Raw genomic sequence first — 23168 nt, forward strand, 5'->3', positions numbered from 1 at the left:
ATTGTATGTGTGTGCATGTGTGCATGTGTGGGTGTATGTGTGTGGGGGTTAGGCTGGCCTTGAAGCAGGAAGTAGTAGCTATGCTAACCTTGGTGTCAGTACACTTTACCATTCATTAATAATTAATTCATTGATTAACACTGTTCAAGCATCTGTTTATTCATTCTGGGTACTAGGCATACAATGGTGAAAGGAAGACAAGTATCTTCCACTCCACTTGGGGACAGGGACATTTATCAACGAAATATGTAATTGATAACAATTGTAAAAATTGTTATGAAGGAAAATAACAAAGTGATATGAGAGTATGTCTTGCAGATACCTAAACTAATATGATGTTAGGCGATTCTTCCCTTAGGAAGTGATGGTTTAGATAGGCATTGAAAGGACCCATGCAAACAGGAGAAAGGATGTTCTAGAACAAAGGGAAAATTACATTTAAATGCCTCAAGATGGACAGCTTATTGCATTCAACAACTGGAATCCAACAAAATAGCTAGAATGCAGTTAGTAAGGGAGAAATGGGCAAAAGATAAGACTGGGAAGGAAGCAAAAACCAAAACTCATAAAAGCTCTGACATTCTTTCTCTGACTTTCCAATCAGAGTTCAGTCTTATGGCCCTAAAACTTACTTAAGTGGCAGAGGACTTGAAAGTAGGGAGACTACCATGAAAGCTTGTTTAATTCCTTATATAGACCAGGAATATTTCAGCTAGTAGAATAGATAACTATGTTAAATTCACGATGCAAAAATCTCAACCACAAACAAAAGTTCTAGAAAAGAAACAAGCTGATGAACAAAGCCTGTTTGTAAATTTTCCATTGATATTCATTAGTTAATGATTTTGTTATCTTCCAATGCACATTTGAAGACACACTATAACTGTGCCGAAGGCATGAAAGAAAATTCATACTTTTTTTTCTTTTTTCTGTGATGCAGGTTAATAACACCATTGATTTTAGCTGGAGGTTGTTACTTCAGTTGGAATTGTTCCAGGTCCATTGTATGCACTAATTTAAAAATTCCTTCCCTAAATGACAGATGTAGCAAGTACAAACTTTCCATGACCCACTTCTGGGAATTGAAACTCTTAGTACTTTGGGGTACCATTACTCTTTTCCTGAGAATCAAGGCCTGGTATACATTCCCTGTAAGACTCCTCTTTGATCTGCAGCTCCATGGAAGTCAAATAAGGAAAGCACGTGATCAAATAAAAGGCGCTCCCATTCCTCCGACATATATGTATCAAAATCCATCATGTGAGAGTTTCGAACATTAGGGTTAACCCTTGAATCCATTGGGAAGGAGGTAACAAAAAGCTGAATTTGGCCCAGAAGGATCAGATTTGTAGAACCTCTGCTGGGTTGCTTTTTGTAGCTGGATGTATTCTCCATACGTCAGTGTTTTCAATTCTAAAAGTGCTACCAGATGATCGAAATCTTTGTTTTTTTTCCTGTTCCTCAACCACCATCGCTTTATTCTAACCCCACTCTTGTCTTTCCCTTTCTATAATCCAATGCCCTCCTTAACATTGTAGCAGAAGTAAACTCTGTATACTATATACTCTCCAGGGTGTCCCTTTCTTGGAAATTTTGGAGTTGAAATCAAATGAGTGGACAATTCTCTAATGGGAGATTTAATCTGTTGAGAGCTATATTTCACCAGCATGGAGAAAGTCAGCCTTAGACTGAGAGAAACATAAATAAGGCTCTGTAGAGAAGGACAAAATGAAAGCTGGAGTGTCACCCCTACTTGTGTTTGATCCTCTTGTGCTCATTGTTTCTGTCCTTAGTTTCCTTGAGATCCTAATACCAACACCTCAGACCAATATCACCTTATGTTATTGATGTAGAACCCTAAAAGAATACTAGTAAAAGTAATTCAATAGCACATTAAATTAAAATTACACCATTTACAAGTTAAATTCATTATATGAATTCAAAGAGGCTGTTATTTTGGAAATTTGTCAACATAATAATATGTCAAAAGTTCAAAATTTTAAAAATACCCACTTCAAAAATGCCAAAATTTTACCAGAATTCAATACTCTCTCTGATAAAAATATTTTCTAAAAGTAAAATAAATATATGCATTTTGTTACAATTTTTAAAACTTTAAGTATTTAAAAATGTAAACACCTTTCAAATCAAAACTTGAAATCATGTTTAATAGTAAGATCCAAGAACCATTCAGTTTAAAGTACATAGTAAAACAAGGATTTCTGCTATCCCTCAATTATTTATCATTGTTCTCAAAGCACAATTATATATCAGAATGAACGTAGAAGTGTAACTGTTAGAAGAGAAGGAAAAAAACGCAAATAAAAGGAGCTCCCATTCCCCCAACATATATGTATTTGCAGATATCATGGGTTCAATATAATCAAATCCTAAAGAATTAACTGAAAATAATTAGGAAAAATAAACCTATATATCAAGGCAAATTCTATAAAATAAAAGTAATGAATAAGAACAAGCTTAACAGATATTAAATCATATTTTAAAGCACATTTGCTAAAATTATTAGTATGGGCATAGCTGTAGACAAATAGATGAAAAAGAATATAAAAGAGAATCCATACAAAGTGCCAAATACATAAAATAATGTAGGATGTACTAAAAATAGCTTTTCCAGTCAGTGATGAAAAGATGGCTTTTTTACTAAATAATACTTCTACTAATAATAACAATAATAATGGGATGACTGGTAACTAATTTAGAAGGAAAATAAGGTAAAAATTCCTTATATCACATGTATGGTCTAGATGATTCAATAATTTTCACATTTAATGACAATAAATATAGTAGAATGATGTCTGGATGATTATTTATGATCATAGAATGGAGCAGACTTTCTGAGAAAGATATTAACCCAGGAACCATAATGTAAAATAATTGATCAATATGAAATGAAATCTCCATATACTTAAAAATACCATTAATAAAGCAAATACATAAAGGGCAAATGAGAAAAAAAATAAGACATATCTCAAAACTCTCTTGAATTTTGAAATCTCAAAACTCTCTTGAAAACTCAAAAGAAAAAATTAACAAAATAAATTGTCATTTTACAAAACAAAGAAATATAAATGTTCAAGAAAAGTAGGGAAAGATAGCCAATCCAACTTATGATCAAGGGAATTCATATTTAAATTAGCCGCCATTTTTTAACTAGGAGCCTGGCAAGTTTAACAGTTTCAATAGTAACGTAGTGTGGGGAAAGAGGCACTATAGTTTTCTTTTCAGTGTATAAAATGGAACAAATGTTGGAGGTCAATTTAGCAATGTCCATGAAAAGTTTAAATGAATATGTATTTTGACACAGTAATTCCAGTTCTTGGAATGTAGCCTACATACATCCTTGCACAATTTCACAGAGATATACAATGTAGTGTGCTAAGGACTGAATGTTTGTGTCCCAACAAAACTCATATGTTGAAGCCTAAACTCCAATGAATGGTATTTGGAGTTGGGGCTTTTGGGATGGGACTAAGGAATGAGGCTGGAGCCCTCACTAATGGGATCAGTGACTTTATAAGGAGACCCCAGAGAGCTCAGCCATCCCTTCTACCACGTGAGGATACAGCAAGAAGACAGCCATGTTTGAACCAGAAAGTAGGTCCTCATCAGACACTGAATTGCCAGTGCCTGGACCTTAGACTTCTTAGCCTTGAGATCTGTGAGAATATATTTCCATTGTTTATAAACCACCCAGTCTACAATATTCTGTTATAACAGCACGGATGGACTAAGACATAAACATTGTTAGTGCCTTACGTTAGACTGGTCAATTAAATTATAGCAGATCTTTGTACACCTGAAATCTATGTAACTTTACTAACAATTGTGGCCCCAATAAACTTTAATTTGAATAAATAAATAAATAAATAAATAAATAAATAAATAAATAAATAAATTATAGCAGATCCAAAAAATAAGGTATGGAAGATTTCTGAATTATATTAACTTAGAGAAATGAACAGTATATACACCATGATTTTCTTTCTGTGCTAAAAGTTCTATATGTTTACAGAAGCAAAGACATTTGCTGGTTTATTAACAAGAAATTAGTAAGAGCGGTTAATTTTGTGGGTGAGAAAAGGGATTTGAGGAATAAGATATAACGTTTTTACTTTTATCCTCTGGTACTGTTAGAATTTTGACCCTGATCCCTTTCCTATGTTAAAATTGGCCTTTGACCAATCCTGTAATTGATTCTTTTCAACTGAGCTCCAGGAAGAGAAGTAAGGTTTTTCCCACCGTCTGCGTCTCTGATTCATAAAGGCAGAGGGACTGGCTTAAAGGAAAGTAATGACATTATCTTAATATGTTCGTTCATTGCTCTCAACTGTTGCCCCTACCCTTCTCCAAGTCATGGTCATCTCTCACCATAGATCAAGACAAATGTCTCCTAACTATTCACTAACTTTCACCTCTTAGGCTTTTATCATAGTCCCTTCCCTACGCAGAAGGCTGTCTTCACTTGTATGGCACCACTCACTCCCTTGCTTCAAACTTTCTAATGCCTTCCCATTTAATTTGAAATGCAAACTCTTTGCAATTTCATGAAGTCTCTTCATGGCCTGATGCCTGCCCATCTCTTCAAACTCATCCCCATCTGCTCTCCTCCCTTTCTTTGTGCTTCTACTCTTTGTTCCTAAAATATCCCATAAAGTTTCTCTCCTGGGGGCCTTGGAATTTGCTCTCCATCCTGCCTATAAAGGTTCTTGCCTGTGCTCTTCACATAGCCAACTTCTTTGCATCCTTTAGATCTCAACACAAATGTCACCTACTCAAAGAAGAGGTCCCTAAAGACCTTATATAAAGTAGAACCCACAGGCCTCACCAATCTCTAGGATATCATCGGTGGTTTCCTTTATACTATTTGTCATTATCAAATGATACCTTGTTTAGTTTGTTTACCTCTACATTATCCATCTTCCATGTCAATTAGAATGCAAACTCTGTATGAGGGCAAAGCTATGTCAGTCTGGTTCTCTGCAGTACACCCACTCCCACCAACTGTGCCTAGCATAATAGAAACCTCCTAAAATATTTTTCAGAATAAATGTATGCATAATTTTGTATTTAGAATAATGTCTACATGTGAGGGATGGAAGGTATCAGCTGCCTGAGTGTGCTATTGAAAATGGGAAGAATGGATTGCAAAGGGTGGATGCAGAGATATAAGGCGTCTAAATGATAAATGCCGCCAGAGTGAGCTGCCCTGTGTGAAGCTGATGTGAAATCATGGGGGCAGTTGGCATCAGACAGGTAGAGAACATAAACAGAGCGGTCTAGTGTAGAGGCAGACCTAGGCTTACCTGCTGCCTCTGCTGTTTACTATGTCACCATGGGTAAATTATCTACTTTGCTAAATTTACTTTTCTTATCTATAAACTGAAGATAATATGAGCCAAGTTTCAGGTTCATATACAGTGTGACAACTAATGAGCACACAGAAACAAAGCATTCAGCCAGGCAGCTGATGCATAGTAAGTACTCAGTAAGTACTGACGATTACTACCCCCACCACCCTGCCTCCTCCTCCTCATCACCACTGTCATCACAGCAGCGTTGTGTCCATATACTAACCTCAGAGTTCCACTGAAGGCACAAGCCACAAAGAGGCCAGGCAGTCCAGGCATTGTGGCAAATATCTCCATGACGAAGTACGGCATCAGCTGCACAGGAGGCAAAAGAGGATAGGGTTAGTGGTTTCATCAGCAGTGTCTGAAAGGTGGGAATATAGCTTTTTAACAAAAGGAGGTGTAAAAAATAAATAAGTATATAAATAAACAATAGGGGAGTTTGCATGGTTGTTAGATGTTAGATACTAGCAAATGAGGTTATGAACATTCCAATCCATGGACCTGAGGTCCAGCTATAAGGGAGGTGGAGGGTAGGAAAGAGACAGGGAGTGTTAGGAAAAAATGTTGGATAAACTTCAGAAGGTTCAGAAACTTTTAAACTTTTTCTTTTGTTTGCAATGTATGCTATTTTCTTGCCTGTTTATCCTTAAAGTTAGCAATTAAACCCTAAAAACAAATGGTGAAAATAGGTCTTCAGGAAATAGAGATGTTATGGTTTTTCTAGTCTATAGCCACATTTGCAGGAAAAAAAGCTCCCATAGGACAGGGTGAGACAGTAGAAAATGTAGAAGAAGAGAAGGGAGATGACTGTTCCTCTTGAGCATATTCCCCATATGTAGTTTTTAAGAGTGTGTTTCATGTAGTGTAACAGGGTGATGTTGTTTAAGCTACGATGAGAAGACATGAGCAGAAGCATTATAGAAACAAGGGTCATTTTGTTCAATTTGAGATGAAAGCATCATTAACCAACCTTCAGCCTTGCCCTAGCGCCAGGGCTTGTCTTCAATGGCAAGCTGAGGTACCTTCTTCTTTACATGTTAACTCCCTTATAGTAAAATCTAACGTGTGGTGATATTACCCAAGAGGAGAGGAAAGAAATCAAGTCTTTGGGGTATGGACAGTGGCTAGAGGTACAGGCAGAAAAGAGAAAGACCCCACATTACCTATCAATGGCCAGAAGCATGCTCATTTCAGCCATCCCTACAGGCCCCAAGGGAACATGTACCTGATCCGGTGCTGAGATGATGCCAGAAGTCCAAGGGTCACAGTTTTTGAAGTAGGCGTACATGATTAAGCCAGAGAAGACAGCACACACCAAAATGATCCAGAGACCCAACAAGTTAAAGTACAAGGCTCTAGAAAAGAACACATGGGTCTGTCTATTGATAGCCTCTGTGCTATGTTACAGTATGGGAGGTCATCACCAAAGACTCAAGATAAAGGATGTTGGCCTTTTGCTATAAAATGCAATTCTACAGTCTTCAAGAATCATTGCATTTTATACTTTCACTTTTTTTTTTTTCCTGGTTGGAAACATTATATTCTTAGACCGATTACGCAATGTGAGTGAAGTAGATTTTTAATGGATTTTCTTTTGAAATCAAGAGTTTTTCTGCAAAGCCTCAATGTGTAGTGTGAGAGCTATTTTCTTAGAAGAAATTTCACATCACAATCACTCATATTATATAACTTCAAGTAATGTTCTCTCCATTCAATTCATGAACCTGTCAAAAAGCCAGCATCTTTTCTTTTAGAGGGATGAGGAGCTAAATGTAGACACAGACAAATTTTAAAAATATTCACTTTGGAGATTAGTTCAGATGAAATTTAAGTTGATTTTTTTTAAGACGATAGAAAGTATGAAAAACCTAAGGTCATTTTACCCACATTCTTTGGAGCAATTATTTTTATTCTACAACACACAGATATGCTTAATTCCAATTTGAGTGTTTTTCTAGTAACCTACGGTTTTGTATTCATTACTGTCCTTTGAAAGTCAAAATGTTACTCATTTTCTTAATCTCAGGGAGAATTTGAAAGTATACTGGCTTTACATTGGTCTAAGAGAATAAATAATCTTATTCTGGAGATAGTTACAGAGGGGCAAGAAAGCAACGCAGGCCATTTTCTTGGATCCAGTCATTGTTTGGAGGGAAACAGATACATCCGCGTTCAATTATGAGGACATATATTCATTTCAAAGTCCCCTAAAACCAGTTCGTACAGGTGTATCTGACTTTCAAAAAAACCCTTAAAACAAAGTATTCATTTATAAAGCAAATACATTAAATAATTATCCCATTTATAAGTTTTTATTTTACATGATTTACATTAGAAAAGAATCTTATCTCAGAGGTTACTTCCTTGGGAGTGTTCTAACAATGCTTATCTTTAACTTTTATTTGTTTTTGTTTATAGGGGCTTGAATTAGAGATAGCCTTTTGGGAATACAATTGATACATAAAGTGATCAATTCCTACGCATTGCATTGGTTTTACTCTTGCTATCATTCCAGTCAAGCAAAGTCTATTCAGCTATTTGATAAAGTGATGGTCATACGTATGGGTTTGTTAATATTATTTATTGCAATAGAATATAAATATGTTACCAGGGAACTGATAGAATACTAGATAATGATTTCACTTCTTCCTTCTGATGTGTGTGAAGCATATAAAGTAATATATTCTCTTTCAGAATTCAAGTTACAAAATGGCGAACTATGTCCAGGTAATTATCTCTTATATTCAGCCTAAATAAGAAACTGTGCATTGAAAGTATTTTAAAATCAGTTGAAGAAATATCCATAGTGGCTGTTTCTCACTCTAAGAAAAATTGACAGTATCCTGACAAGTCAGGGGAGGCTGGCACTTTGGACAGCAGCAATGAGGATGAAATGCCCATTTTACACACAATTCTGGTTTATTTCTACCAGTTTTGTGAAAGAATGCATACTTTTCATTTGTCCGCATCCTAAAGTGTGGATGACTTGCTGGGCTTGGAAAATACTAGACAAGCTGTGGGCCTGCTGGAGTCCTTCAGAGTAAGCAGGCCTGGCAAAGCTATCGTGGCAGGAGTTGGAGCGGCCTAAAGCTCCATTGTAACCTGCCTCATGACCTTGGGGTTTCTTAGTTTTAAATCTCTCCTTGGAGATTTTAAAGGCATATCCATCCAAAGAAAAACAGTACTTGAAGAAACCACATGCTGAATCAAATAAGTGATGAGGGTCATCTCATCACAGAAACTATAAGAAATACGTGCTATTCATCTCTGCATCACTACCCACAGCATGTAATTTAACCTAGTGATTTCTCCAAAAATGGAGGCAGCAAATGATGGAGAGCAAAGGCAGACTGAGATAAGTTCAAACCCCAGCTCTACCATTCTGTTGCTGAGATGGGAGTAGTAATTCCTGCCTCAAAATATAGTTGGAAAGGTAAATGAATCTTTCTGTTTCTGTTTTTCTTACACACACACACACACACACACACACACACACACACACACACGCATGCATTAGGAAGCATATAATAGGTATCCAATAAGGGCAGAGAAAACACAGAGATGTCTCTTTATTAATAACTTACAGTTTGGCATGCTTTTCTGTTTTGCAAGAAATACATCGCTGGATGGTTGACTGATTAACTCCATAGATCCCGAGCCACGTAAAAGTTCCTCCCACTGAGATTGTCCAAAATGTGTGCCTCCTGAGAGGATCTACATCAAAGCTACAAAGCAGAGAGAAGTGAGTGAACAAAGATATTCCTTTGATGCCCAGATGTAATTTGGGGTGATGAGGTCACACAGCTAAATCTTTATACAACATGAAGAAGTAGCATTGGGCATACTCAAATATAGTCAGTCGAGATCCGTTTGTTGACTGCTCTAATACATTGTGAAATCCACCAGCTTCGGCTGATCCTTGAATGAGAACCGTTAAGAAGCCCACAATCATGACAACCATCTGAAATGCATCTGTCCACACCACTGCTTTTAATCCGCCCTGAAATGGAGAGAATAGATGCAAATTCTTAAAACTGAAGCCTGGAACACTTTCAGTTCTACACAACCTGCCTGCTAATGGGATCTATGTTTTTCCTCCCTCTCTCCCTCCTTTCCTTTCTTCCTTCCTTTTTTCCTTTCTATTCCTTCTTCCCTCCCGCCCTTTTTTCCTCCCTCCCTCCCTCCCTCCCTTTCTTCCCACTTTCCTTTTTTCCTTCCTTCCTTCCTTCCTTCCTTCCTTCCTTCCTTCCTTCCTTCTTTCCCGTCTTCCTTTTTTTTCAGTACGGTTGCTGAACACCTTTTATGTGCCAAGTGCTATGTGAAGCATGTCAATAAAATTGTAAAGGAAAGAGACAGATTTCTTGCTTAACTTCAGAATTTATAATCTAGAGGGAGAAGCATATACTAGACAACAATATAGATATTTACTTAAAATTGTGGAAAATTCTATTAAGAAAGACAGGGTACTATTGGAGCATATAGCAGGTAGTCCTGACCTCGTCTTGAGAAAGTGGCATTTGAGCTAAGCTCAGAAGAATGAGTAGTAATTTACCAGGTACAGAGGACAGAGAAGAAAGGGGAGCAGCATGCATGGAGGAACGAGAAGCATGGCTACCTGAAGAAATAAAAGAAGCTAGATTATACGGACTGAAGATTATATAGATAAAGTACCTAAAGGGAGGTTTCTGAATTTGCTAGAGGCCAGAACACACTGATTTTGACAAGGCTATGTAAATGATTTCTCAAGAGCAATAAGAGAGCTTTAGAGAGATTTATACGATGAAAGATATTATTTGTTTGTTTCACAGTAGTTTCAGCAGTGGTTGTGTGGACAGTGGATTGCAAGGATCACAGAAGAAAAAGAGTTGAGAACAGCTCAGAGTTTATTTCAGTCATCCATGTGCAAAATGACAGCAGTTTGAGGTAGGGTAGAGATAGAAAGAAGTCGGTGGATTTGAAAGGTATTTGGGAGGTAAAATCAACATAGCTTGTGATTAATTGAATATGTGTTATGAGGAAGCTAGGGAACTGAGGATAATCACCCAGGTCTAGCTTGGATAACTTGACTTCTTTTTGTAAAACTATTGACAGTGAATAAAGTTTGGAAAACTAAGATCAGAGAATACTTCCAGAGAAGAAAAAAACTAGGAAGGGATGATAGATTCTAGATTTTCATGGAAAAAGGGGTTTTAAGAGCTGAAAGATGGTCACATATTGAAGTGAGCAAAGGAGAGTTTCAGGAGGATGGATCTAAGAGAATACAGGATAGTGTGATTGGACCAGAGGCTACAGCTGTGGTTATTAAACATGGCTCCTCTTTAGAGTCACCTGGGGAATTAGAAAACAAACAAGCAAACAAAAGACTATCTGAGTCCTATCACCAGAGTCTGAATAAATTGAGGTCTGGGGTAAGAACCAGTTATCAGTGTTTTGTGAAAGTTACACAAGTGATTTCAATGAACAGTTATGGTTGAGAACACGTGGACAAGAAGAAAAGAAGAAAGAAAGAGGCTGCTAGAATCCCTTAGGACCATGGTGAAGGTGGAATGAGGAAACTGGTAAAGATTAAATGAAGAGATATATTTAAAAGTGCTTTGAAAATGAATAGCACTATGAGAATAAAAGGACATGATATTTTTAACATGAATAATAGAATTATTTTCCTCAGTTACTCCTCCAGAGTGTCAAAGTCTTCTGTGAAAAGATGACAGCCTTCATCTTCATCTTGAGAAGAAAGATGATATTGGGGCTGTCCCAGCATTTTTTTTAATTAAAATCAAAACTCAATAAAAAAAAAAAGACATTAAATTCCTGTCAGAGACATTGTATTTGTATATTCTGTTCAAATCCTGATTTGAGAAATAATCAATTTCTTACTTCCCACCTCACAAATAGTGGCATTTTGACTTTCCTTTAAAGACAATAAGCCTTCCAAATATCAACATCGTATTTTAGTAATATAAAGACTAAATGTCAAAGACCTCAGTTTTCAGAGACTACGTCACATTAGGTGTGCAAAAACAAGCATAAACCTGAACTTCACCTAGACATGCTGCAAGAGAACAAACCACTTTATCAAATGCTCATTGAAAGACAGATTATAGCCATACAAACTGCTCTGACTCTGACCACTTCATACAGTAAGACACACACCCCCACACACCACTGATCTATAACCCTGATTGTGCCCTGAGTGTCACTTAAATATTTAATCAGTCTGTGTTGTTTTGGATCTAATGCTTACTTCACTAGACTGCAAACCCCTGGATGGCAGAATCACTTCTTATTTTTTTACATCTCCTCCACTGGTTATCTTAGGCTGTGCATCCACAGGACTCTCAGTGCAAAAGGACTGCAACATGAGCAAAAGTGTTAGATAAATAAGCCACCACTTTGGTGTGACACTGAAGCTTCTGACCTGGCTAGAGAGAGGAGAAATGGAACACAGGTGCAAAGAGAAGAGATTAGATGGATGGATTTATTCACATAATGAAAATTTTCCAACACTAGGCTAAGAAGTTTACACTTTGTCCTATAAGTAATTGGAAGCCAAAAGAGAATTAGGTCAGTCAAATGACATGAAGAAAAATAGATTATTTTAAGAAGATGAGTCCGACAGAGACATGCAGAGGAGAAAAACACTGAAACCAATTAAGAGGTAATAAACTTGGTTCATTTTAGCTTATCGTGATTATTAAAATATCTGGACTTGTTTCTGACATCTTACTTTTTGGTTTCTATTTGTTCTACTTCCTCTAGGCTTTTTTTCTCTTTTCTTCTCTTGCTTAAATCAACTGAGGTTTTGTTTTGTTTTAATTCTATTTTCCTCTATGACCAGTTTATTTAAATGGGTTCCTTTGAAATTTTGCCGTGAAAATATTAATTTAGAGTCTAAATTTAAGAAAAGTCAATTCAAAGATTATAAAATCTTTATGTCTGATTATTCTCTTCCTGATTGTACATTATGTTGTTGTAGCATTAAGAGTTATTCCTTTTCTTAATCCCAAAATTACATATAATAATAACAATTATTATATTTTATATTATGAATTATCATATATAACATATAACTCAATATTATATAAATTATACTATGCTATAAATTTATTAATATTATTATCATTAAGCACCAAAAATTGTATTGACCAGACTTACTAAATGTTGATTATTTTATTATCTTATCATTACTTCTTCCATCTAAAACTGGATAATTTTTCTTCTTCCCACAGCACTTCCTCTAGGATTTTTTCAAGGGAAGATATACTAGTGGTAAATTATCTTGGTTCTTGACAGTCAGCTCCTGAAACAGTTTTGCTGAATACACAATTATAGGTTGACAATTGTTTTATTTCAACACTTTGAAGATGTGATTCCACTGTTTCTGGCTTCCATTATTGTTGCTAAGAAGTCTGCTTTTACTGTCCCTAGCAATGCACCTAATTTATCATTCTATGGGCAGGTAACTCAGAACAACTAATCTGTCAGATAAGGCCAGATGCTTAAGGAGCAGGAGCCTATTTTTAGCCTAGGGAGATGTGTGTCTGGAATAGAATGGTATGGTAGTGAGAATGGAATGGAAACAAATTAAGATAAAACTTTGTGGGGTAAACAAACAGTGGGGTTTCCAAGTAGGAAAAAAGAGAATCAAGGACATTTTTAAATTGTTTATTATCATGACATATGTTAAAAGAGTATGTTGAATGCACATGATGCCAAAATACACATATGGTCTGCTATATGATAATATATCAAGTACTTTACTTTTGTCTATAGAGGAGGAAAGAAAATCCAACTCTCTGGGAACCATTGCCACATTCTTAACTGGTTACTTACAGCCTCCGTATATGGTGCCGATAATTCAGAAGAATAAAGATTCTCATTGCAGGACATGCCAAATAATAGGTGCTCAGTGAATGTTTGTTGAACTAAACTAATTGTAACAAGTATATAAATATATTGCTAATAACACCTAGGTTCCTTGATTAAAAACTGAGCATGTGTAAAGACAAATGTTAAACGTAATCTAAGCTTATCCATAAATAAGAGACAAAAAAGCAATCTGTGGAACGCTCAGGTTTATAAAATACCAGCCATCCTTGATCAATCATACATGAGTTTTGTATTTCTCAACCAGTAGACAGTGGTTTATAATCACTATTAATAAGCTTTTTTTTTTTTTCTCAGAAGTTGCATTTGGTCACCTAATCCTCTGATCAAGGAGATAATCTTTCATTAAATCTTCTCTTAGCTGTGGCTTTCTCGAATGAGCTCAGAACCTAAATTCCACTAATGGTTGATACTAAAAATAATTTTAAATAAAACAACAGCACCTATCTCAGGAAACTGTAACAGATAAGCCAGGATACTTCTATTTAATTTTGGAATAGCAATTTCTGCTATATTTAGATGCCCTGTTTTTGGAGATTTGCCCTTATCCCATATTAGGAGATAGTGCTAAATCCTTTTTCACAGCTAGATACATACCAGAGTGCAGTAGAATGTGCAAACAATTCCTGTTGCAAACACAGAGCCCCAGAGATCAAACCCAGTCACTACAAAAGGAGAAAAAGGTATTTAAAAAAAAGTTTATTTGACAAAAGTAAAAGAACAAGCTTTACAAGGAAAAAGTCACAATACTTTTGTCAGTGTTCTTTGTGAGAAAATGAAAATCAAATTAGAGTTTTCTCTTATTAAATTTTCTCACCTCTGATAATAATTATTTCATTATATTATTATACCTCAACCCAGACCATGAATTTCATGTTAGAAGCCAAATTTTTCCTCCTAAAACTCTGGAGCTCCCAAAGTTTACATCAGTTATTTATTTGTATTTGTTTTTTTTCTTAACAAAGTTAGTCTGAGTACTTTGAAACCAATTAAACATCAGCCATGAACTGATATTTCTCAATATAAGTAGATAGCATGATTAAATTAAATATTGAAGACTTGCAATATTATAGGAATCATTATGAAATTCATTTCACTTTTATTTTCTTTTTGTTTCCAGGTTTCTATTCTCTCAAAAGGGTCAAGTATAAATCTTGAAATAATTACTACAAGCACCTTTTATTATTGTACTCGAATTATCTACTTTATGAAATCACTAAGAAATCCCATATATTACAGATGACCTTACTTAGAGGTTGTGCATATACAATACCAAAACTGCCATCATTAGTGATTAAAAAACCAACCAAACAAACAACAATCAAGCTGGGTTTTTCAAACCATGTGGGCAAAATCAAGTAACTGATTGTTTGCAATACTTTCAATGTTCAATTTTCAGAGCTTTATGTTGTGTCTCCTACAGTAATTCAGAACACCCTAAACACAAGAATGTCTCCCCCAGATGCTTTATGTATATTTCTCAAGGTGAGAATGTAGCCCCTTCATCCCCCCAAAAATGGTGGAATATACCCAAGAGTGTTGATAACTCACCTTGATTGAGCGCCAAAGCAGGAGCATACACCACCACCCCTGTGTAGAGAATCTGGTGGAGAAATCAGAATTAGGTGAATACTGAGAAAAGTGACAGGAAAAGAAAGCTGCTTAGGAGGTTCTTTATGGAACTTACAGATGCATTTCCTTCAATGTGTTCATCAAACATTTCATTCCCATCCACTCTAATTTTGAATTTGTTGACCACCGTAACTGTAGTTTGCAGCAGGCATATAAGCATTAGATGGACGAAGGGGTTGGATGTTTAAAATGGTTGTAAATTTTGAGATTTTATGGCCAGATTTGGTATATTCAAGAAGGATAGAAAAATAAGCTTCAAATTAAGTTTTTGATTCACCCTCCCTCTACTCTTCTTCCTCCATGCACATGTCACAATGACACAAATACATTTTTAGCAGTTTGGCGAAATACGGATTTTAGAGTGGAGAGCAAAGGCATCTGTGAGGAGAAAGTACTATGCAGAGAATACTAACAACACGGGTGATCAAAACAATGAGTATACCTTCTAACTTCCAGAATTACAACCACTGCATTGATGGAAGTGGGTGCAGTCACATTTTATTTCAATTGGAATTTCATCACTTAGAGATGCATGTAAAGGTTTTAAAAGGCAAATACCTATGGACAGGTTTTCCTCCTTTTCTCTCTCAAATCCTTCAATCAGTGAGTGGGAGTTTTGATTAAGAAATAGGAAGAAGTTTACCTTTTAGCAGAAAGCACTTCAGGAGTCATAGGAAACACACTAATGGTGTGCCACAGGCAACCTTGAGACGACATGAGGACACCCCAGAGCTTGGGACGTAGGAGAGGAGTACAGAAGGGGGAAGTGGGAGTATTGGTTTGGAATAATTGCCTTAAAATGATTTTCAGCAAAACGGGTATTTCTGGTTCAACTCAGTTAATTAGTGAGAAAAAAAAAAAAAGAAAAGAAAGAAAAATCAGTTAACAGGCCATTTAATATCTTCATACCCAAAGTGACTTGTACCGTTTAAATAAGAGTTGAAATAAATTTTCAAAATGTTTTCCTCCCTTTGCGATTTATGATATACATTGGTTTCTTATTATTTGTCCATATATATATATGGGGTGTGTGCAATATCCAACTCTTGATGTAATCACATATCTCGAAAGTACAAACCTTGGAAGAAAGTACTTTCTTAGTATTAAGTCTCTCCTTTAACCGAGTTAACTACTCCCTGAAATAAATCCGTATCTCATCACCCCACATTTCCACATCGGCCACAGTCCTTTACCCTTACCGTCTGCACAATGTAGATGACTGTTGCTGCATAGCGAACTGGTTTGTTGAATCGTAGTTGTAAATACTAGAAAGAACAGAGAGAACATGTAGAGTCAGCAAGTTTTACATAAGAGCTGCTAAGGCTCTCATTTTCTTGATATTTCTTTGGGTTTAGTGCTTTGGCCTTAAAATGTGATTTTATGCTCTATATACTTGGGAGAACAGGACAAAACTATGGATTGTTTAAAGTCAAAAATATATTAAAGCTCAATTCTAGCTCAAGTTTCTCATGATGGTCAGAGAAGATAAATGGGTTACACGAATAAAAATGCAGGTCTTCTGGCTTCCTACCCAGGGATCTTCCCACTGGATATACTAAAGCCATAGTTTCCCTTTATATCCCCACACCCCCCAAATTGACTTCAGTCCTTCATTTCACCTTTCCCACATTACTGCTGTAGCTCCCTAATTGATCTCCCAAATGCCAGTTCTTCCCACTCATTCCATCAACCACACATCACCCACGTTTATTCTCCTAAACAGAACTCTGATCATGTCACTCTTTATCTCAAAATCTTCACTATTCCTCCATCATTGACATAAAGTGCACATTCCAGGTGTGATATTCTAAACCCTCTACTGTCTGATCCATGTTCTTCCTATCTTAAGTCAAACTAGAGACAGTATGGAGAAAAAGATACATGAAAAAAAAAAAGCTGGATCAGAAGTAAGACTCCTTGAATTCTAGTTTGAACTTTGCCACTATCTTACTCTTTAATCTAAGCCTGTTTCTCATCCATGAAACAAGGGAGACTATTTCAATGGCATAATTCTACATCTGAAATAATATATTCACTCATTCTTTCAGTGTATTCACTCACTCATTCAGTGGTATTACTATAGTCAAAAATAATATGAAGTTTCAACAGAAACGTTGCATGCTTCTGGTCTTCACAGGTAACATTGACCATCATTACGTCTGATATTTTCAAAACCCCAAACCTGATCTAGTCACATTCTTTTCCATCTTAGGGAACAGCAAGCCCTCTTTTCATGTTGGTTCAATCCCAAATAACATGATGCCCTCTTTACTCTTCTCTTTCTCTCACTGCCCTCATCCAGTTTATAAAATAATCCCGGTGATCACCTCCCACTTTCAAAACACATCCACGTTCATCAACTTCTCTGTTGCCACTCTGATACCATCATGTCCTACCTAGCAATAGCTTCCTAACTAGATCCCTTAGCATCAAAACCCTACAATCATTCTCAATATCCAGCTAGTGTCATGCTCAAAATACAAATCAGATCACGTCGTTCCTCTGCCCAAACACTGTAAGGGCCCATCTCACAGAGAGTAAAAGCCAGTCCTTACAATGACCTAAAAGGCTTCCTAACACTGTTTCAGACCTTATAAGACCCTACATGTCCATTTCCCAACAAACATTTTGTAACACTATTTACTATGCTAAAAAATAATATTCAATAATGATATACCTGCACATCTAATTTCTCAAAATTTAAATATAACTACTACAATACCACAAATGTAATTTAAAGAAGAATTAAAAGGAAAGTAATTTACCAAACCAAAAACAAAAGTAATCTATAATGCTTAAAACCACAATAAAAGAAGATATAGAGAAGTGGTACCTTGTGCATTATTACAATGAAAAAGTTTGGATTAAAGAGAAGTAAGTGATTCAGAAACCATTTAGTTTAAGAAGTCCAAGGAAAATGAGACAGCAGGTAGACACCAGCCTCTAAAGTAGTGTTAAGAGTAAATAATAACAGACTGGATTTATTAGTGTATGATAAGAGAAATAAGGAAATAACATTAACAGAAGTGGAGACAACATGATGAGACGAATTATGAACTGTCCAAGTGGAGATAATGAAAATAAATGATATTGCAAATGAGCTGAGCCTAATTTATAATTTGAGGGTGAGAACAAGTCCTTATGCTTTAGCAGGGGACAGGATAGAGTGATAAAGTAGCACAGATGGCATATCTTAGTCTTGAAATCCCACTGAATACAAAGCATTTAAATCAGTTGCCCATTGCTGTAGAATACATACCACAAAACTCATGGGCTTAAAAGTCAAGGATTTATTATTTCTCATAATTTTGAAGATTGGCTGGGTGATTCCTCTACTTGCTTCCCCAGAATTCTTGTTTGGTTGCAATCAACTGGAAGATCAGCTGGGTGAGAAGGTCCAAAATGGCCTCACTAGCACATCTGGTTGTTGATGTTGGCTGTTGGCTAGGATGCCTTGTTTTCCTCTATGTTTCTACTTATGCTCCAGAAGCTAGCCCAACTGGACCAGCTACCTGACATGGCGGTATCAGGACAGCATTCTAGGAGAGAATGGCTGAAACTATGAGCCTCCTGAGGCTTAGGTTCCACACATCACTGTTGCCACGTTCTGTTGCCCAAAACACATCACAAGCCCAATTCAGAGTCAAGGGGTGGGGAAACAGATTCTACTTCTTTCAGTCTTTAGTACTTAAAAAGACCCTGGAAAGAATATGGATAGGCAACAGGGAATGATGAATGAACAAAGAAACATAAATTCAAGCTTCAATAGAGAGACTAAGTTGTAGTATAAATTTGGAGACACTATAAAAACAACAATAATATAAAATTTATGTAGCATTTACCAGGCTGTTAAAAGTATTTGCATATAATATCTCATTTACTCCTCATAGACATCCTTTGAGATAGGTTTTGTATTATGACTATTTTACATATGTCAAAATCAGATACAGAGGAGTTAAGTAATTTTGCCAAAGGTATATAGCTAGCAAGTGCAGAGCTAGCATTCAAAGAAGAATTAAAAGCCCAAATAGAGTCTATAGTCTATGCTTTTAACTTTTGTCACACTGCCAAGTCTTATAAAGCAAGAGGCAATCTAAAAAATATCTCCATATGTACTTTTCATAATCTTGATTTTTTATTAGTAGGATATGAAAAAATTAAAAGTAGATAGAGGAGGCAACAAAGTTTGTAAACTAAATTCACATATTATAATGCCGTCCTAAAGGCATTCTGTTATATAGATATATTTTAAAACAAGAGGCAATTAGCTTCTTCAACCCATGTGTGTCCCATGAAGACCCTGTTATTATAAATGTTTTTCTATATCTGAGCTAATTTAGTAATTACAAGGAGTCTCAAATCTCTTCAGTTACATGTTTGCAGTTGGTTTAATGTAGTAACTGAACCACTTGACTGAAACCAGTTACAGCCAAGTAGGAATTAAGCAGCACATATGGAATAGATGGATTGCATAGTAAATTTTTAAATAATTTCAAGACAATGTTTTTATTTCATTTTAATTTGGGAAAAATATACGAATTTATAGTGTGTGTATAACTTCTTATTTTAAAAAGTTAATATTACTAAGTGGCAAACTACTGCAAATTTTATTTGCAGTAGGTGTTGAGCATGAGGGCAGTCAAAAATTATTAAACCCACAGTACAATGACTCATTATATAGGTGTGTCCTACACAGTGCAAAATATCTGGTGCCCCTGCCCCTGCTTCTTAAATTCCAGCAGTGCCCCCCAATCATTGTGACAATCAAATTGTCCACAAATATCCACAGCACTCCCTCTGTCTGACAGCACACCCACTGGAAATGGTACCCTGTATAATTGGGCTTTCCCACCTCTTTGATCCCATCTGTCACTTCTATCCTTGACTCACTCTTCTCCAAGCACATGGATACCTTTGCTTTCCTTCAGACATGCCCATTACACTCTTTTAGGGCCTTTGCTCCTGTGGCTACTTCAGCCTGGGATGTTCTTCCCTCATATGGTGTAATCTCTTGCTTTCTCCAGGTCTCCTCTTAACTGCCTTATTATCACTGAAGCCTGACTTAGCCACTCTGTGTGAATTCTTGACATTCTCCACCCACACCAGCACTCCTTCTCTCTACCTTATCCTATTTACTTTTTCTCTATTGTATTTGTATTTAGTAAGACAGGATAACATAGTGATTCAGCATATGACTCTAAAGCTAGACTAATCAGGTTGGGAAAATTGCCAATTGCTAGCTGTGTGACATTGAGCGAATTGCTTCACTCTATGTGCCTCAGTTTCCTAGTCTGTTAAATGAGGCTGATAATGATAGTACCTATCATAAAGATTATTTTAAGGCCCAATGGGTTACTACATGTAAAGTACTTAGAGCAGTACTCCACACACAGTTAAGCAGCATACACATTTCTGTTGTATACTATGCTTACTGACTACCCTTCTCTGCCTTAAAGTAAGCTCCATGCGGACAGCGATTTGGTCCAGTGTTTTATCTTCAGGGCCTAGAAGTGTGCCTAGAACATAGTAGATGCTTAATGAATATCTATTGAAGGGACAGTTAATGGTAAAAATGATTTTTCACATTTGGGTATTTTTTTTATAATTATAAAGCTGTTTCACACTTAACTAAACCTTCATGAAAGAGGGAAGTTATTTTCTGTGTGAAAACTGGAGCTGATAAATGTTAAGTTTCACAATGTTATCCTGCTGTTAAGCAATGAATTTTCAAATTGAACTTGCATTTTCTGACTCTATAATCTCTCTCTCTCTCTCTCTCTCTCTCTCTCTCCTCCAGTTACTTAGGCAATTCTTTTTAAACTGTTAGCAATGCCTTTGGGATTCAAATTTAATAGGTGAATGGAAAAACCTAGAATATATTTATATTTTAGATGTACACTAATGAACAACGGGGATATGTGTACATATATTTTAAGACTCAGCATATATTTAATCATTTTTCCCTTGAATCTCTATCCCAGGTAGTAGCTGTTGTTTGACCCAATGCTTGATTACATTCCTTCGGGGGAGAGAAGGTTGCATATTTAAGGAATGATAATCTGTGGAATCATAAGTTCTAAAACCTGCCAGAAAATATTCATTTGCCTGAATGCCTTTTGAAATCTAGAGTAATTCTTTATAATCATTTAGCTTACAGAATTAAAAACAAAGAAACAGGTCCAGTAAGAGTTCTTTTTTATGACTTAGTAGTAGAGATGATGATGGTTAAGAAAAATAAACATCTTTTTCATAGAAACTGATTAATAATCACATGCAAAATCATATTTTAACGTGATATTTTTCTTGAGAATTGTAGCAAAGTCAAAACACTGCTGAAACATTTTTCAAATACTTGAAAATATTTCAAAATACTGAAACTATTTTGTCTCATTAAAATATTCCCCATGTTTGTATCATTTAGCAATTCCTTCCCATTAAAATGTTTTCTAGTGTTTCAAAAACATCATCATTTACCCATTAAAAATTGGAGCATAGTAGTAATTTGTATTAAAGTGCTCAACTCTACTATCTGAGAAAAGAGAGATAAACAAAATGGATTCTCAGTAAGCTTTATCCAGTGTACAATCTTGACTAAGTCATTTATCTGTACTATCTCTGTTTTCTTACCTGGAAAATGACAATATGCATGGTGTATTTCCTGAATGCTTTTCAGAATGATGTTGATATCACAAATAATAAATTCAGATTTTTTTTTATTGAAAAATATCTTACAAGTTAAGCAATGCATTAGGTGTGTACATACAGGCTCTCATTTATTCATTGAAATAGTCTCATGAGGTTGACATCATTATTTCCATTCTACAGATGAAAGAACAGGTGCACCTATATCCAAGCTTAAGCTTTTCCCAATAATACTGTAATAAAATACTATTTCCCAATAATACTATAAATAAAAAATATAAATAAATATATTATTTATTTAAAAATATAAATAAAAATATTATTTCCCAATAATGTTGTTCTCTTATGATATGTAATTGTCCTGAAAACAAGTGAGTGTTCTTCATTTACCATGTGATATCACCAGGAGGATGTATATTATTAGAGAAAAAAAGCAATAATAATAATAATAATAATAAATTGTTCAAGCGGAGACTAAACGGCAACTCCTCCCAAAGTAAAGAATAAGGGAATACTTGTCTTACCTCATAAGTGCTCGTGATGCCAGATCTGTAGAATACAGGCAGAAAGAGCTCTGATGTGAAGATGATGACAAAAGTATATGCAATGAAGAAGAGCACGAAGGAAGCCCCAAAGCGGTAGACCTCGGAAGGGGCCCCCAGGACAGTGACAGCTGACATGAAGCTGGCTGTCAGAGACAACGCCACGGGGCCAAAGCTCATTTGCCTTCCTCCGACCAGGAACTCCCTTGAAGTCGCCTTTTTTCTCTCCTTAATAGCAAAGAACACCCCAATTCCAGAGGAAATGACAAAGAGGGCTGCAAATACGACATAATCCCAAGTCGCAAAGTTCTTCACCTCCATGCTGAGAAGTATGGCACCAGCAAGAGGCTTTCAACCAGATCTCAGGGAAAAGTTGTTTCCAAAAGCAAAGCTCAGTTCAGCAAATGCTTGGCTGAGAGGAGACTGATTCTGTGAAGAGAATGATGACCACAGGCTTTGTGGATCTCCCGACACCAAGTTGTACTCAGGAATGATCTCAATAGTTGACTACAGAGAGAAATCTAGTATTGGTACCAACAAATGAGAACTTGAAATCTGACCCTAACTAGGAGCTGTCTGTTCCTCTACTCAAGCATATGCCACAGAGAAGGAATTCAGATGTGTTCTGAAATTAATAACCACTGGGGGTGGAATGGACTTGCCAGATAACATGCTCTTTTATCTCTTAGATTTTTTTTTTTTTAACTTAAGGTTAAACATTACTGGGAAACAGAAGTGATAGAATTAACCACCTCAGCATTTTAAATTAGTGAAATGGAATCTGTAAAATGCAAACACAACCCTCTGTGGTGTCTCTCTCCTGAGTAGGGGAGGGTGGAGGATGTGGACCTGTGATTGCCTGAGGCAGTGGGTTTGGAGGGAAAGGAGACGAGAACTAGGAATCAGGAGACCTTTGCTCAAGTTATCTCAACCTTCAGTGAGCTGTGAGATTGTTGACAAATCATTTCACCTTTCTGAGTTCCATGTGAACCTGGGAATAATGACCTTACAGGATTATCGTAAGTCTTTAAGTTTCTCAGACTTCCTCACCATCTTTTATCTAATCTGTAAAATGAAAGATAATAACATTGAC

The 23168-nt window shown here is 36.1% G+C and overlaps 1 protein-coding gene across 1 annotated transcript in view; it reads right to left on the bottom strand.

Moving 5' to 3' along the window:
• The window catches only part of SLC5A12 (solute carrier family 5 member 12), a 38462-nt gene extending 15750 nt beyond the window's left edge, over positions 1–22712 (bottom strand). Inside the window, exons 1-8 of the mRNA XM_019749184.2 lie at positions 22058–22712; positions 16091–16156; positions 14811–14862; positions 13857–13924; positions 9218–9372; positions 8957–9097; positions 6598–6727; positions 5596–5684 (exon numbers count right to left, since the gene is read on the bottom strand). Coding sequence (XP_019604743.2) covers positions 5596–5684; positions 6598–6727; positions 8957–9097; positions 9218–9372; positions 13857–13924; positions 14811–14862; positions 16091–16156; positions 22058–22396 — 1040 coding nt within the window. The 5' untranslated portion in view covers positions 22397–22712. The remainder of the gene's footprint in view (positions 1–5595; positions 5685–6597; positions 6728–8956; positions 9098–9217; positions 9373–13856; positions 13925–14810; positions 14863–16090; positions 16157–22057) is intronic.
• Between the last annotated feature and the right edge of the window lie 456 nt (positions 22713–23168).

The sequence above is a fragment of the Rhinolophus sinicus genome, linkage group LG06, assembly GCF_036562045.2.
Source record: "Rhinolophus sinicus isolate RSC01 linkage group LG06, ASM3656204v1, whole genome shotgun sequence".
NCBI classification, from domain to species: Eukaryota; Metazoa; Chordata; class Mammalia; order Chiroptera; family Rhinolophidae; genus Rhinolophus; species Rhinolophus sinicus.